Source organism: Sminthopsis crassicaudata, chromosome 4 (genome assembly GCF_048593235.1).
Source record: "Sminthopsis crassicaudata isolate SCR6 chromosome 4, ASM4859323v1, whole genome shotgun sequence".
In the NCBI taxonomy this organism is placed as follows: Eukaryota; Metazoa; Chordata; class Mammalia; order Dasyuromorphia; family Dasyuridae; genus Sminthopsis; species Sminthopsis crassicaudata.
The window spans coordinates 66591066-66608669 of record NC_133620.1 but is presented as its reverse complement, the minus strand read 5'-3'; the positions used below and the strand labels follow the sequence as shown (position 1 = coordinate 66608669).

Below are 17604 nucleotides of genomic sequence, written 5' to 3'. Positions count from 1 at the left end.
GACAATTAACTGTGTATTTCTCTCCATGAAATTTTTTACTTGCTTATCCCTGTCTTTCTGTTACCCCTCAGTCTTTCTCTCCTCACAAGTGTTTTACTTTTGATCAATTCTTTCTCCAAAATACCCTCCCTTTTATGAGTCTTCATTCTACCTTTATTATGCCTGTCCCTTTTTACTTTACTAATTTTTTTACTTTATTATAGATTTCTATATTCAAATGAGTGGGTACCTTATTCCCTCTTTGAGCCAATTTTGATGAGAGTAAGCCTCAAGTTTTCCCCCTAACTCACCCCAACTTCTTATACTCTATTATAATAGCTTTTTCATGCCTCCTTTATAATTTACCCTACGTAGTCTTGATCTTTCTTCTTGCAATGCAGTTTTATTTCTCACACATTTATTTTGTTTTTTTTTTGGCTACCATCCCTTTAAATAACTTTATATCCACACTCTTAGTCTATGTATACTCCTTCCAATTGCTCTTATAGTAATAAAGTTGTTGAGTTACAAATTTTATCTTGCCATATGGAAATATAAATGTTTTAAACTTATCAAATGTCATATTTTCTCTATCTTGTTTTTTATTTGATTTATTTATTTTATTTGGAAGTCAAATTTTTTATTCAGCTCTGTCCTCTATATCATTAAATATTTATTATTTGCTCTTGAAAGAGTATATCTAATTTTGCTAGGCAGATGATTCTTAATTGTAATTCTAACTCCTTTGCCTTCTGGTATTTCATATTCCAAGCCTTCCAATTCTTTAATTTGGCAGTGTCCAAATTCTGTATAATCCTGACTATAGTTCCATGATATTTGAATTATTCATTTTTGACTGCTTAAAATACTTTCTCTTTCATCTGTGACTTACTTGCATTTGACTATGATGTTCTTGGGAATTTCATTTTGGAATCTCTTTCAGGTGGTTATTAGTGGATTTTTTTTTCAATTTCTATCTTGCCATCTGGTTCAAATATATCTAATATCTAATATACTAGGGTAGTTTTCTTTGATAATTTCTTGAAAAATATTGTCCATGCTTTCTTAAAATTATGGTTTTCAAATAGTCTAGTAATTCTTATATTATCTCTCCTGGATCTAATTTTCAGGTCAGTTGTTTTCCCAAAGAAAAATCTCACATTTTCTTCATTTAAAATTTTTTTTTGATTTTGTTTTATCTTGATGTCTCATAGAGTCATTCATTTATCCTTGCTCAATTCTAACTTTTTTAAATTTTCTTCTTTCCTTTTTATTTATTTATTTTAATTAATAGTTTTTATTTACCAGATATTTGCATGGGTAATTTTGCAATCAATTCTAACTTTTTAAGGAATTATTATTAATTTTTTTAGTGAGCTTTTGTACTTTCTTTGCCATTTGGCTAATTTTATTTTTTTCCGGCATTATTTTCCTCAGCAAACATTTGTGTATCATTTTTCATGTTATTTTTTCCTTTTTTCATGATTCTCTTGTATTACTTTCACATCTTTCCCCAATTATTCTTCTACTTTTCTAATTTGTCTTTTAAAAATCCATTTTTTTAAAGATTACCCTAAATCCTCCACATATCTTCCTCTTTGTGGTTTTCAAGAATAAATTGCACTTGTGTCTCCTAGACTATAGATTTTCTTGTTCTTTATATTGGGATGCCTTAGTATATGTGTGATTTTCCTTCAATAAAACTTTTCTGCTTTCAAGTAAAAAAAATCCTTTTTAAGTTCCTTCAGGAACTCTTTTGGGGCTGGATACTAAATTACATTTTTCTTTAAGACTTCATAAGCAATCATTTTGACACTATTATCCTTTTCTAACTTTCTGCCTTGATTCTATTACCATAATATCTTTCTATACTCAGGTTCTTTTTTAAAATTTGGATTTTTAATTTTTGTTATTTTTGCTCATTTTTCTGCCTTTTTGTGACCTGGTATTTTTATGTAAGAATTGGGCTTTGCTTTTGCACTATCTCAAGCTTTTTGTACAGGGGTCTCACAGCTGGCTTTTCCTGATCTTCAAGGCTTAGCTGCATGCATGCTTTCTGGCTTGTACTGGAGAATAGGGTTACTTATTGGTCTCCCCTAGAAGGAGATTTAGCTGCTGGATTGTTTCAGGGGTGGTACCTTGCTGCTGGGTTGCTATGGAAACAGAATATTGCTGTTGGCCAACCCTTGAGTGGGGCTTCACTATTGATTAGCAATGGCTTGTGCTGGGAGTGGGGCTGCTAGGGTGGGACTTTGCTACTATGCATAGACTGCTCACTTGCTTTGGGGGCTGCTGGTTTTCAGGAAGGCTCTGGTGAATTCACTGGTGAATTGCCCCAAGTTTAGAGCCTTGCTACAGGTTTCCTGCTGTGAGGCTGCTTGCTGCTGCTGGACCTTGCTCCCCTCCCACCCCAGTGGGACAGAGCTTTCTTGCCATGCTGGTAAGCTATTTCCATGTTCCTAATTCAATTCTGAGGCAGTTTTCTAATTGGAGGGGAATTTAAATTTCTTCCTCACTTCTACATTTTGATACCAGAAATTTCAATATATGATCTTCTAAAAAGTCCTCATAACTTGTTTTTACTACTCCTAGTAATAGCTAGTATTTATATAATTCTTTAAGCTTTATAAATCTCTTTACCTATGTTAATTCATTTGATCCTTACTCCAGTATTATAAAATAAGTGCTATTATTATTAATTAATTATTATTATTATTCCTGTTTTATGGATCAGGAAAAAGAATCATTGAGAAATTAAATGAGCTGCTCATGATTATTCAGTAGGGAGTATTTGGAACAATATTCAAACTCTGGTCTTCTGGATTCCAAGTCCTATATCTTTGCCTCACTTAAATCTAAAATCTAATTCATGCCCAAATAAGGACATCACTTCAAGATGTCATTGGTCCTCTTCAAAAATTAAGAGTGAACAACAAATGAGTGAATTGCCTATAGACTAGTCACTGTACCAAATAATTACCTCAACCTGAGTCTAGTGAATAGACTCCAATCAAAGAAATACTGTTTTTTAGTAGTGGTACATCAAAGTAGCTGATACTGACCCAGATGCATTCTTGATTTTAGGAAGCCCTGGAATGGGCGATGAGGAACCATTTGTGGGGTCATGCACTCTTCCTGTCCAGCAAGATGGACCCAAGGACTTACAGTTGGGTCATGAGTGGGTAGGTAGGAACCTGTATTTACTCACAAGTCATGGTACCTTCCCTACTTCTATTAATGGATTGTGGAGTTGTGGTAAAGAAGAGAATATAGGATTCCAAAAAATAATGATGTACACAGTATTTCATATTCTTTTTTATTGTGAACCAGATACAAATTCATCTTTTGCAAATTTCTCAAATGTAGACATAACAAACCCATTTACAAAGAACCTTTCTTAGATATTGACTCTTTTTTCCTGCCAAAAAAAGAATAAAGAATTTTAGTAATATTTTAATGGGTTACATGGTCTACAAAAAACTAAATAGAAAGGAAGATTATTCCTTAGTATTTATCTTACCTTGGTTATATCTATAAAGCTAACTCAATGTCTATTTGAATTGGTCCTGTCTCATGCAGAGGAAGGTTGAATAGAAAGGGATTATTTGTAATATTTCTTTAAGGTCTAGTGATTGTTATGTTAGCAGGAGAGTTTATTTTACATACTAATTAGTCCAATGTTACCCCATACCTCAGTTTCCCCCATACCTCAGTTTCCCCAACTGTTATATGGAATTCAGAACAGCTTTGCTTATTCTTCCTTAGTTAAATATGACCTCAGACATTTTCTAGAAGAAAATTGCCTAACCCTTTTTGCTTCAGTTTCCTCTTCTGTAAAATGAACTGGAGAAGGAAATGGTAAACCACTTTAGAATCTTTGCTAAGAAAACCATAAATGGAGTCACAAAAAGTCAGACATGACTGAAAAATGACTGAACAACAACAAAAATGTCAAGAAAATTTAAAGCAATGAAGAGTTCTAAAATGACATCGTTAAGAGTTTTAAACTTCCAAGATCAGGGTAGTTTAAAAAAAAATTGCTATTCTGGGAAATAATCCCTTTTGGGCAAATAGTGATGAATATCCACCACTCCCACATTTGCAGGACTTGTCTCTGCTTCAGCTCTTTGCTTTGGCCCATTGCTCTTTGATGGGATCCAGTGAGTTGTGAAAAATATCTCCCACAGAATATCCTTAAATCTCAAATCAGCTGTAGACCTTATTATATCCTTGTTAAGCATATTTCGCAGTTTGTCATCAGTAGAATAATTTCTGGTCCCTGTTCCATGCCTCTTTGGTTATTGATAATGGTCATTAAGTGCTTGTGAGCACAGAATTATAAGCCTGGGCAGCTTTATGCTTGTGATGAGATAGGGAAAAAAATACCTACATCTGGGTCTATGAATTTGGCCCAGAAAGCTGATATGTAGTTAGTGGCTGATAGGTGACTGAGGAGGAGAAAAAAGGGGAGGAAAAGGAAGAAGAGGGGAAGGAAGAAGAGGAAAAGGAGGAGGAGGAGGAAAAGAAAAAAGAGGAGGAGGAAGAGAAGTAGGAAAAGGAGGAGGAAGAGAAGGAGGAGGAGGAAGAGAAGAAGAAGGAAGAGGAGAGGAGGAGAAAGAGGAAGAGGAGGAGGAGAAGGACTGCTTTGTGTAAAAGCCATAAAATAAGGGTTGATAACTTCAGACATCTCAGTGTTATATAGCCTGCTGATCAGACACTGAAGTCTTCTTCCTTTCATGAAATCTAGTGGTTCAAAAACTGTAAGAGTTCAAATCTCAAAGCTAAAGAGGAATAATTTCCTTTAGCCTTGAACCCTAGGCAGATAATTCTATGGTCTTATAATCATATAGTACAATGAGTACCAGGGAGAAGTTTCTTTATCTGTAAAAAGAGGATAATTAAAATACCTACTTCATGGGGCTGTTGTGAGAATCATAAAATATTGTATGCAAAGTGCTTTAATAATTTAATTTAATAATGCAAATGCTAGATATGGTTATTGTTGTTATCATTATTAATATTGCTATTATCCTTATTGTTGTTGCTGTGACCCAGAGAAGCTCATTTTCATAAATGTGGCTTGTCTAAAAAAGCTTTTTCTATGTCTGAGGTGAACTGACACCATTGTTTTCTCAGCTTGGTCTGTGATCCTGAAGGTGCATTAATTCTAGTTCTTTTGTTTTTTCTCAGCTTCATTACCTCTCTGGCTCTCAACGATCCCCTTCAGACTCTCTTCCAGCTCATGTCCGGGAGGATCCCCCAGGCAGCCACGGTACTGTATACATGGGATGTCCCCAACCCCACCCTTGGTCCCCTTGTTGTTGTGGGGTAGATAATATCAGAAAATACAACATTGGCTTATTTAACAGTGAGGGGCAGAAGAATCCCAATTTGCTTCTCCTTCTCTTCCCCCATGGGCCAAAAAGAGCTGATCCTATAAAATCTGTCACATTGGCTCCTGTAGAGTGATTCTCATGATGTCTCAGGTTGGCTTCTGCTCCATGTTGGGAAACTGATAAGAAATTCTTACTCATGTCAAGTTACTCAGTATCATTTTTGATCAATAGGCTGTAATTTTGTAATTAGAATAATTTGAACTTAATAATTCAGAAAGCTGTTATGTAGTTAGTGGCTGATAGGTGACTGAGGAGGAGAAAAAAGGGAAGGAAAAGGAAGAAGAGGGGAAGGAAGAAGAGGAAAAGGAGGAGGAGGAAGAGAAGTAGGAAAAGGAGGAGGAAGAGAAGAAGGAAGAGGAGAGGAGGAGAAAGAGGAAGAGGAGGAGGAGAAGGGCTGCTTTGTGTAAAAGCCATAAAATAAGGGTTGATAACTTCAGACATCTCAGTGTTATAAAGCCTGCTGCTCAGACACTGAAGTCTTCTTCCTTGCATGAAATCTAGTGGATTGGAATAATTGGAAGTAATTTGATCAATCCCAATGACTCTATGGAGGAATTTTGTATTGTTACTCCTAGTTTTGCAGATGAACAGCCTGAGACATTAAGAGCTGATGTTTGGGCTAAGATAGGACAGATATAATGTTAGGATTCATACTGGAGTTTTTTTGATAATCATATAATCTTGAGGCATCATCTTATTCCCTGGAGTATTGTGATCACTACAAGGAAACCACTGATTGGACTTGCTTTACAAAGTCATGGAGTCTTAGAAGTAGAGGTAGAGGGGTTCAGAAATTTCTAGTTCAATCCCTTCTAAACATCTCTCTAGGCAGCAGAAAACTCCATTAAATATTTCTAGGATATGGTAGTTTGTCCTTTACTAAATATCTTCAAAAGAAGGTCAAATGTTATTGTTCAATTATTTCAGTGATGTTCATTTCTTTGCGACCCTATTATTTTTTTTTTTATGGGAGATATATGGTTTTCCATTTTTTTCTTTAGTTCACTTTATAAATAAGGAAACTGAGGCAAACAGGGTTACCTAAGCTCATACAGCTGGTTAGTGACTGAGGTCAGATTTGGACTCAGGAAAAGATCAATCTTTCTGACCACTCTATTCACTGAGATACTTAGCTGCCCAAGTGACATTTGCTGTTGTTATTGTTCATTATTAATTCCTAAAGCCCAGAGACATTACAGGGATGATATCTTAACTTGCGTGTGAATTAGGTTTAAATGAGGCAGAACTGTGCAAAGTTGTCAGCCTCACTCTCTCCTCCAGAATCATCAAAATCCAGTGGGGAAAATCAAAGTCAAGACTACTGGCAATAGCCTAGGATTTAATGGATAACCTTGGCTTTTCTAAATTAGTCTTTCCCTAGGCTTCAGTTTGTCTGAAACATAGGGCATTTTATGAGGGGCAAACCACCATATTCTGAAGCAGTCCATTCCTCCTTTGGACGACTCTAATTGTTAGGATGTATTGTATTCCCTTATATCCCTGTTTGCAAATCCTGCCTATTGGTCCAAATTCTGTGTTCTGGAACAACAGACCAAATCTCTATTTCAAATCTAGAATCTTCAAGATTGATAGACACTAATCTTTTTCTGCTGTACCTAAGTTGAATAAAATGGTCCAATGAAGGAACCCCAAATGATCAACTCTGTTATGAATCCCCATAAAGCATATTGTTAAAATGAAAATCCGAAGTGATATATGATAGCAAAAGAGAGTTTTTCCTACATTATAACCAACTTTATTAATTGGCCTGACCTCAAGAACCCTCATCATCCTAGTCACCCTCTTAAATTCATCAGTGTTGTTTCTTCCTGATTATCTTCCTAAAATAAAGTGCTTAGAATCAAATTCAATACAGTATTTGAAGTCTGGCTTGGGCAGAGTATAATGAAACTATAATAATACTTGTGTTACCTTTAACAAGTCCCTTAAGCTTATTGGGTCTCTATTTTTTCATCTGTTAAATGACAGCATTGGACTAATATTAATGTCCCTTCTAATTCACGGTTTGTATGTTTGTTTGTTTTTACTATTTTAAGACACATTTCTTATTTTTTTAGAGTTTTTGTATACCATTCATTTCTTTAAAAATTATCTTTATGGAATAAAATAAGCATTTCCATAACAGTACAATAAAAATATAATTGCAAATGAAACTGCAAAATCTGCCATGCACAACTTGCTATTCCTTTCAAATATACAACATATAAATTTTTTTTCTTCCTTCCTTCAGTCTCTATCCTAGAGTTGGCTACCATTAGACACAAATAGGTATCTTTTTTTCAGATGTCCTTTATAGTTCATTTGGGTATTCATAATAGTCAAAATAACTTATTTCTAAAAGAATTGATTTTTTAATGTGGCCCAAGATAACATTACCTTTTTTTGAGTGCCATATTGCACTATGGACTCACATTAATTCTAGAGTACACTAACATTCCCGGATCCATTTCATAAGAGGTGATAGCTAGCCTTCCCTTTCCTGCGTTGTACTTGTAAAGTTTATTTCTTTAAACCCAAGAGTAAAACTTTACTCTCTTCTTTATTAGATTTTGTTTTACTAGCTTAGATCCAGCCTTCTTGAATTCTGACTCTATCTTCTCATGTAGTAGCTTACCTATCATTTTAAGATTTGATTAGTATGCCCTCTTGGGCTTTATTAAATTTGATAAAAATATCTAATAGCATTGGTATAAACACAGATTTCCCAAGTTATTCTGGTAGCAGCTTCCTTTCAATCACTGCTTGATTTTTTAGTTGTTTACCAACCAATGTTTTATAACATTTGAAATCATTTTCTCTCAGGAACCCAAAGCCTAAGTCACTGACCTGGGTTTACAATCTTCATTGTTTTCCCTTTAAAAAAATTACTTTTCTGTCTTTCTTCTATCCTCTGTGGCAGATTTTACATTCCCCATGGCCTTTTGAAGATCTCTAATAGGAGCTTCATGCTCATATCTGCTATTCTTTTCAGGTCTCTGGGAACTTACCATGATTTATCTAGGCCTGGTGCCTTAAATATATATATTCATTAAGGATGAGTCTGTACAGGTTGGCTCTCTCCCTACTTCTCTTAAACTTTTTTTTAAATAATGGCTCTTTATTTTCAAAATATATGCAAAAATAATTTTCAACATTCACCTTTGTGTCCCAAATTTTTCTCCCTTCCTTCCCCCCTCCTCCTAGATAGCAAGTAATGCAATATAGGTTAAACATGTACAATTCTTCTAAACATATTTCCACATTTATCATGTTGCACAAGAAAAATCAGATCAAAAAGGGAAAAAATGAAAAAGAAAAAAAAGCAAGCAAGCAAGCAACAATTACAAAAAGGTGGAAATACTATATTGTGATCTATTTCAGTCCCCAGTTCTCTCTCTGGGTGCAGGTGGCTCTCTCCATCATAAGTCTATTTAAATTAGTCTAGTTTTCTTTGTATTGTCTGTATTTATCAGCCTCACTCACTCAAAGGAGACCTTCTAGTACCAGCCTGCACAGGGCATTTGGGGAGGAAGGGAGTGTTGATTATCTAACTGCCCACAGATTTAAAAAAAAAAAAAAAGAATTACCTGGTCTATTAGCATTAATGGTCTCCCAGCTCTGAGCATATTCCATAGACTTGAGTCTAAAATCAGTCCCCAATATCTATTATTTTTTAGTGAATTGTCTAGGTGAAATACAAAAAAGTCTGGGACTAGGGTGATACAATAAAAAGATGTTGACTTTGGAGTTGGAGAACCTGAGTTTGAATTTGGATTCTGCTGTTTAACCCTGGACAAGTCATCTTATCTCACTAAGTCTTTTTCCTCATTTGATGACTTTTAAGATATTTTCTACTTCCAAATCTGTAATCTTTTGTTTTAATTAAAAATCAAAATGGTCTCCATCCAAATATTTTAAAACACTTCTTTATAGAAAATAAATTTATATTCTCCTTCTTCCCTTTCTGCTTCTAATCCACATTGCATATAACTTGCCCCCAATGTTGTGTTCAGGAGAGGGGTAATTTCAAAGGTAGATATGGCCAAAATTGAGAACTACGTTAAACTTGTCTTCTGACTTTCATGCCTCCCTGTTAATTTGCTTTTCCCTCCCCTTCATACCAAGGTGTATCCTTAAGGCCCCCTCAATGCCCTCAGGTCTGCCCTCTCTAAGCAGGTCTCTTATTCACCTGACTTATTCCATATAAATATTCTCATTCCCTTGTGACCTTCTTGCTATCAGCAGGAAAACAACCTGATAAACACGTACTTAGTGACTGCTGACAAATACTTCTGAAGTTCATAGATTTAGCTTTGAAAAGGACTTTGACACTTGGATTTGGCAAATGTGGAAACTGGGAGACTTGCTCAGATCATATAGGTCAGGGTGGAGAAACTTTTTTTCTGCCTAGGGCCATTTGGATATTTATAACATCACTTGTGGGCCATAAATGGGAGATTGTTGTACTCGCTTTCAGCTCACTATTACCTGTGGTTGTCTTAGCAAATGATGCATGTAGATTGGATATTTCCCTCTCCTCACAGAGGTAATAAGTGTAAGAAATGGAATTTTTTTCCTGACTTTAACTTCCTTTCCATTAAAATTGATCAAGCAAACATCAAGCACTTATTAAGTGCCACATACTGTGCTACTGAGGATATGAAACAAAACAGCACAAAGCAGAAAAACCAGTCCTGCCCTCTGAGAACTTACATTCTATTAATATTCTATTTAATTTGCTTAGACACACTTCAAAAGTTAGAGTGGGGTTTGAACCCAGGTTTTCTGACATTGGTCAGAATCAGAGAGTCGGTTTCTGGAGTCAGATCTCCTAAGAGCTATTTTTTTGTTTGTTAGATTTTTTTTTTTTTTTTTTTTTTTTTTTTTTTTTTTTTTTTTTTTTTTTTTTTTTTTGTGAGACAATCAAGGCTAAGTGACCTGCCTGGGTCACATAACTAGTAAATGTCAAGTTTTTGAGGTCAAATTTGAACTCAGGTCCTCAGGAGTGAGCTATAATCACTTAATTGCTGTGGAATTTGCATTTCTAAAATTCATTTTTATCAACCTCCCCAAGATAAATTTCTCATCACTGAATTTCACACTGTTTTGGGGAGGGATAATATTCCATAATAGGTTTCATCTTCCTCTTCCTCTCCATCCTCAAAAAATTATTTATCAAAAATGAGGATAATAACATCTAATATAGTGTTCTTAGGATTATAAAGCACTTTAAATACATTTTTTTCCCCAGAGCCCTTTCAGTCATTTGTGAAGAAAAAACCGGGCAGGAAATGTTGACTATATTCAGATATTGGAAAGGCAGTTATGGAAAAGGAGGATTGAACGTGTTACTTGTAGCTACAAAGGGCAGAAATAGAGACGACAGGTGGATGGGGGTGACAGGGAGGCAGATTGTTGCTCCCACATGACCATGATCTGCCTAAAAAAGCTGTCTAAAATGGAGCTTCATTACTTCTTGAGATAGTGAGTTTTCCATCACTGGAAATGTTTAAGTAGAAATAAAAGGAATCTTTTAATTTAAAGAAATTGCAAGCAGCTGGGGTGGTAGAGTGATGGGGTATCAGAAGGAAGTCCCAAAGATTCATTTTCCTAAGTTTAAATCTAACTGCAGACATTTACTAGCTGTATGACACTGGGCAAGTCACTTAGCTCTGTTTGTCTCAGTTTCTCTACCTATAAAATGACTAGAGAAGAAAATGGCAAACCACTCTTGTATCTTTGCCAAGAAAACCCAAATGGGATCAAGAAGAGTCAGACAAGACTAAACACTTAACTAAAAGATCCCTTGGCCCAGATATTTTAGAACAGAAGTTCTTAAGCAGGAATCTATGGGTACATTTCAAGGGGTTTATGAAATTGGATGTAAATAAATGATAACTTTATATATTTAATTACATTCTTATATAATTAGATTTCTTTGTAATCTGTGTTCTTTATTTTATGCATTTAAAAACCTTATTTTGAGAAGGGGTGATTAGACTTCACTAGCCTTCCAAAAGGATCCAAGACATAAAAAAAAAAGATTAAGGAGAGAGTAGTTGATTGGATACGGATTGGGCTGAATATTTTTTCTCACTTATTCTACTCTAAGCCATGTCCCTGGAATCTGGCATCCAGTTCCCAGGGTCACCTTATAACGGATATTCTCAATATACTGAATTACCCTACTTGTTTATTTTTCCTGACTTCCTGGTTCATTAGGTGATAGTGGTGCTACTGAGAAAAGATAGGGGGTCAGGAAGGGCTGTTGGAATAAAGACAATCTGAAAGAAAATGCTAAGACAACAGAGATACTGATTCTCCAATACCAGGACACCTTGACCAATCCTGAGAGATGTTGGAGAGGGTCTCCTGCCTTAGCTGGGAAGTTGTAATGAATGAATCACCTTCACAATTCTGAGATTCTATCATCCCATGATTCTCAGTAGGGATCCCCTTCTCTCTTTGCTTGTAAGACTAACTCTGGGAAATGTCCCTAATCTGCCTTCTTTCTTCTTGTTTTTCAGTGCTGTGGTGACAAGCAATGGGGAGACTGGAGGCCACATCTGGCAGTAATGCTATCCAATCAATCTGGGGACCCTGAATTGCATCAGCGAGCCATCATTACCATGGGCGACACTCTGGGTAAGGCAAAGGAAACAGAATTTCTTTCTCAAACCCTCTCACAGAAGCCTCAGTGCCCATTGAATGCCTCAATAAAGCCTGAGTATTCCCCAAATACTCCCATCTCTTTGCAAGGAAAACCAATGAATCAACACAAATTTATTAAGTGCTATATACTATGCTAAGGGTAGAAGGTACAAAGACAAAAACAAATCATCTCCTGCCTTCAACATTCTATTGAGGAAGGAGAAGTTGCTAGGATCAGGAAGAAAAATCTGCCCTTGATTTTAAATGTCTCCTCTGATTTCCTTTGTGAAAATTTTTAGAGATGGGTCTCAACTCTATGGAGTCTCGGGCAGCAAGGTCTCACTTTCTACCTTTGGGAATTTTTAGAGATGGGTCTCAACTCTATGGAGGTTCACGCAGCAAGGTCTCACTTCCCACCCTTAGGAATGACAACAGTTACTAGAAATGCCCATGAATTTCTAATAAATCCCTTACGTGGATTAAACATCCTTCCATCCTGCCTCCCTCACAGAATACCTGCTCCTTACTTATTTGCTAATTATCAAAGCCCCAAATTCCAGAGACTGAGAATGTGGAAAGGAAACATGAATTTCTGGATTTGTCCACCAGAGAATGTGCATGTTCAGGACCTCAAATATCACCAGATTCACTGATTTTTTGCACGGGTGCTTTCTCTGCTTTTTGGCTCAATCCTCCCTGGCTTTTGTTCTTCTCATCCAGCTGGAAAAGGGCTATTGGAGGCAGCTCACTTCTGCTACCTGATGGCCCATATGCCTTTTGGTCACTACACTGTGAAGACAGACCACCTGGTTTTGCTGGGCAGTAGCCACAGGTACGTGGCTCTATTAGCAGAGGGGAAGTAGATGGGATATTTTTTTTAAAAGACATTTTGAATTTTATAATGTTCCCTCTTGTATCTATTTCACCTCCCTTTCATGAAACCCCAAGGTTAGCATTGTTTCTGTGGGCAATATCCCTGGGCAGCATCTTTGGATGCAGAGAAATGGTGCGTGAGCCATAACGGACCACCAAGGGCCTGCAGATGCTACTTGAATTAAGACATAATTTAGTGTTTGCATTGACTATATTTGTCCACGAGGTGGTGCTCTGGTTCCGCAGACTGAGAGCTACAAAGTTAGGGAACATGTGGGAAAGATAGGGCAGGGCAGAAGGAATCTCAGGCTCCCAGGAAATTTCTGTGAGAGCAATTCAGAGATTGGGGTTCTTTCTTCCCTTGCCATCTTTTCCTCCTTTCTCCAACCTCCTAATGCTCCTGGCTACCCAAGCCCCCCTGCCTAAACACTACAGCATTTTATTACAACTAGTTCTCCTTAGGAATAATATGTTCTAAACCTTCTTCTCCAATCCCTTTTATTAAAGTTTACCAATCTCGTTCTAACAAACCTTTGTCCCTTGTCAAGAAACATTTAGCTCATCACAGAAGTTCTTCTGTGTTAATGTCATAATAAGGGTATGTTTCATAATTGTGTTACCCTTCTTGGATCCCATATTTGCATTTTTAGAGGGAGTTTTTTAGAATTGGGTCTTAATCAAGGGTTAAGTCAATAAGCATTTATTTAGTGTGCCGGACAGAGTGCTAAACAACTAGGGATTCAAGGAAAAGCAAAAACAGACCCCTCTTTTCAAAGAGCTCTCAGTCTAATGGGGATAACTACATGCAAACAAAGAAGATTTATAGGATAAATTGGAGGTGATGTCCAAGAGAAGGCAACATGTCTGCCTTTAAGGAGCTCACAATCAACAATGAGGAAGACTACTCAAACAAGTGTGTGCAAACAAGATATCCAATTGGCTTAATTGGAGGTGTGCAATCTCAGAGAGAAGGCAGCAGAGTTATAGGGGACTGGGAAAAGCTTCTTGCAAAAGTGGGATTTGAGCTGTGATGTGAAGGAAGATGGGGAAGTTAGGAGTAGACACGAAGGAGGGAGAGCATTCCAGGTTTGGGGAACAATCAGTGAAAATGCATACTCAGAAAATGGAGTGTCACATTATAGGAATAGCAAGAAGGCTGGGTCACTGGACTTATCTGAAGTTATCTGAATATATATTAGGAATTTTTAGATATGGGTCTTAACACTATGGATTCTCCAGCAACAAGTCCTCACTTCCTCCAGAAGTTCCTTCAGAACTCACAGGCGTTATTGGAAGGAAATTAAGGTATAAGACTAAAAAGATAGGAAGGAGTTAAATGGTAGAGAAGAGACTCTAAAGGTGGGGAAGTCATATGATGGAATGAAGGAGAAAGTGAATCTGTGCAAATCTCATCTCTGAGATTGGAGTAAGTTTAAGGTACTTCCCTGGATCTCAGTTTCCTCATTTGTAAAATTTGAGTTTTGGAGTAGGAGGTTCTGAGGTCTCTTCCAGCTTTAAATCTATGATCATTCTGTGATTCTCCACTAAGTTTTAGGCACCGAGGCAAGCTGGTAGGGGAGATATTGAGCTGATGGACTCTTTTGGCTTCCCTTCTGATCACCAAATGTAGAAACAGCTTATTTTGCCTCTTCATACATTCAATAAATGGACATTCTTTTGATTTCTGCCTCAGCAGCATTTCTGCTATTTTCCTTTGTGTCATCCTTTCCCCACCCTGTCTGTGAATCTCTGATAGTTCCTCAATATCATTCTTTTTGGAATATTATTTCATTCCGAGGATTCATTGATTAGCGGCTCTCTTGCACAAATGTTGGGATTCTGTGGATGTAGCTTCTCTGGATTTATCTGAGGGTGCCAGGGTTCGTCCATCCCTAGGACTAAGGACAATTTTCTCTGGACTTCAGGTTTTATCTGTGGGGACCCTCTGGAAAAGACACTTCCCATGTGTCCCAGTAGAGAGAATTTACAGGTCATTCTCAAGGCAAATGAAGTAGCCCTGATGAGATTTTCCCCTACGCTGCCCAGAGAAGGATAAAGGGAAACCTGTATTCTGAAGTCAGCTTGCTTGGCTTGGCTCTCTTGTAAGAAATCCCCTAGTTATGTTTCACAGCTACTCAGTGGAGCATTCTCTTGTATTTTTCTCTCATTTCTAGAGGGTAGTATTGGTAGTGGGGGAGATCATTACATTTATGCTGTGTCTACTCAACCTCTCCTAAATAACTAAAGTAACTTACCCAGAGAGCAGAAGCCCTCACTAAGTGATGATGTGTTTGTGTGACTATAAGAGATTCTCATTTCTTTCTTGCATCTCACATAATTTTATTTATCATTATTCCCTGATTTTAGTCAGGAGTTTTTGAAATTTGCAACCACTGAAGCCATTCAAAGGACGGAAATCTTTGAATACTGTCAGATGTTGGGACGCCCCACATCCTTCATTCCTTCTTTCCAGGTAATACATTCCTTGGCGTTACTACATATCAGATGCAGCGTATCCATGATCAGCTAATGCCGTTGATGTCCTTGACTAACAAGTACATAAAATAAGTTATTTATTCCGGGTTCGCTGTCAGCTTTGAGTCCTGGGAAAATTGACCATTTTTTTTTCTAAAAAAGCTTCTGATTTGTTTAATCTGTCTCTCCCCTCAAAAAGTTGATGTTTAGAGTAAAGGATTTATAGAACTAACAAGGTCTGAGGCTAGATTTGAACTGAGGAAGATACCTTCCTGACTTCAGGCACTTTGTGCACATTATACCTAGCTGCCTAATTCTCTTCATAGTGATAGTAATTAAAATTATGGGAGATGACGAGGTCACCAAAAAATAGAAGAAGACACAGGACAGAGCTTTGAGGTACACCAGCAATTGTGTGGGAGGGCCTGATATATGAAAGATGTTCCAGCAAAGGTTATTGTCGTTTGTCCTTTGTTCTCAAAGAGAGCCATGACATCAGGGAGGTGATGTCATGGCATGCAAGTAAACTGGATTGAGTGATGGAGGGCCATGCAAGATCACCGGCCTCACCTTTTCCTCAGAACCATCTGGGTCCAGTGGCCAGATATAGATCAGGACTTGGAGATAATGAGACCTTGGCCTTTTTAAGCTGAGGTCGTCCCAGGTCTCAGTTTGTCTAAGAAAACACCCGTTCAGTGATAGGTGAGAAATGAGGCAAAAAATGGCGCAAACAGAAACAATTGCTATTTACCTTCACTCTGAACCATCAGAGCCAAGCACTGACCAAATGAGGATTGAACTAGGACTTCTTATTGGCTAGTCAATAAGAATCAGAGTGATTTGGATTTAAGGCATGGATATCTTGTGAAGTTTCAGTAATCAAAATTTATATTCCTTTGTATTTGGATAACAGACATAGTATATCACTGGGCCTTTATCTGAAACTATTTCAGGTTGATCAGATCTGCCAGAATTTATATTTCAAAGGCATAGGCTTTATAGGAAATCCAGATCACCCCACACTATAATGAAGCATGGGAATGGAATTTTGGTGGAGAGCACAGATAAATAGAATACCAAATAACACATGATACATATGTTAGAAAGATAGCTAAGACACTGACCCTGTCCTTATGGAGTCTACTGTGGGACATGGAGTGTTCAGAGACATTAAAAATTTATTAGATAGATATTAATGTTGTGTTATTACATGTGATTTCTCAGTTCATTTTCTTATGTCCAGAACCTTGAAAAATTTGAGTGCACTTAATTTCCATGATTTTCTACATGACTTGGTAACTCTATGCTGGATTTGGAATTAGACTTTTTTTTAGATTTAATAGTATTAGTATCAAGATATTAGGAGACACCCTGTTTTCCAGAGCTAAGAGTCAGTGAGTTGTGCTCTGAATTTGGCGTAACAATAATCCTTTGGACTAAAGGATTGATCTAAACTGGAACAGAATCCTAGAATTTTACTGATCATTAAGCCCCAGCTATGAACCACGCTTGTCACGTGGTTGTTATTACTTCTCATTGTCTGGGCTACAGCTCACTGCATAGCCATAGGTATAAGTACTGAGATCTCCCCACATTGTCTTGGGGTTCTGCTTCTAGTGGTGGAGGTCCAGCCCATATGTCATTTGTTGCAAGCCATTTCCTTCCCTTTGAATTGAACTGCTGTTTGATTCCTGAATCTCCTAACCTGCTCTGTTTGGCTCCAGCCACCCACAGGCTAGAGACTGGTTCCAGTCTGGTTGATAGTAGCTTTCCATCCTTAAGTAGGAATGCCCATTTAGAAGTCAGTCATCTGACTTTGAAGAAGTCTTTACAGTTCTTTCTCTTGTTTTCCCTTCCTGGACTCACTCACCATTGGCCCTCTTTTTCTTTCACAGGTATATAAACTTCTTTATGCTTCCCGATTGGCAGATTATGGTCTCACATCCCAAGCCTTGCATTACTGTGAGGGTATCAGCTCAATCCTCCTGAGCCAGACAGAGAGCAGCCACCCTGTGCTATTAGCAGAACTCATCAAGGTGAGCTCCAAGGCTTCTGGGAATATGTTTTATCGGAACCACTCAATGAAATGGCAAAACAGCTTAGGCGCCTCCATTCCCCATTCTTTGAAGATGCTGTAAAAGTGGAAGCAGTGGAAGCCTTTGACCACATATGCAAGCCCAGATAGGATAAGCAAAGAAAGATCTAAACTGCACAAAAAAGGGCTGCCTGT

At 37.3% G+C, this 17604-nt stretch overlaps 1 protein-coding gene across 5 annotated transcripts in view; it reads left to right on the top strand.

Annotated features, from left to right (window-relative positions):
* Positions 1 to 17604, top strand: part of SEC16B (SEC16 homolog B, endoplasmic reticulum export factor) — a 69427-nt gene that overhangs the window by 34770 nt on the left and 17053 nt on the right. For 4 of the 5 annotated variants that reach the window (XM_074308448.1, XM_074308447.1, XM_074308451.1 and 1 more), the window contains 6 exons: positions 3064 to 3161; positions 5170 to 5251; positions 11903 to 12020; positions 12747 to 12858; positions 15267 to 15372; positions 17270 to 17410. In XM_074308448.1, the coding sequence (XP_074164549.1) occupies positions 3064 to 3161; positions 5170 to 5251; positions 11903 to 12020; positions 12747 to 12858; positions 15267 to 15372; positions 17270 to 17410 (657 nt within the window). The remainder of the gene's footprint in view (positions 1 to 3063; positions 3162 to 5169; positions 5252 to 11902; positions 12021 to 12746; positions 12859 to 15266; positions 15373 to 17269; positions 17411 to 17604) is intronic. The other variant, XM_074308450.1, reaches the window with a different exon arrangement.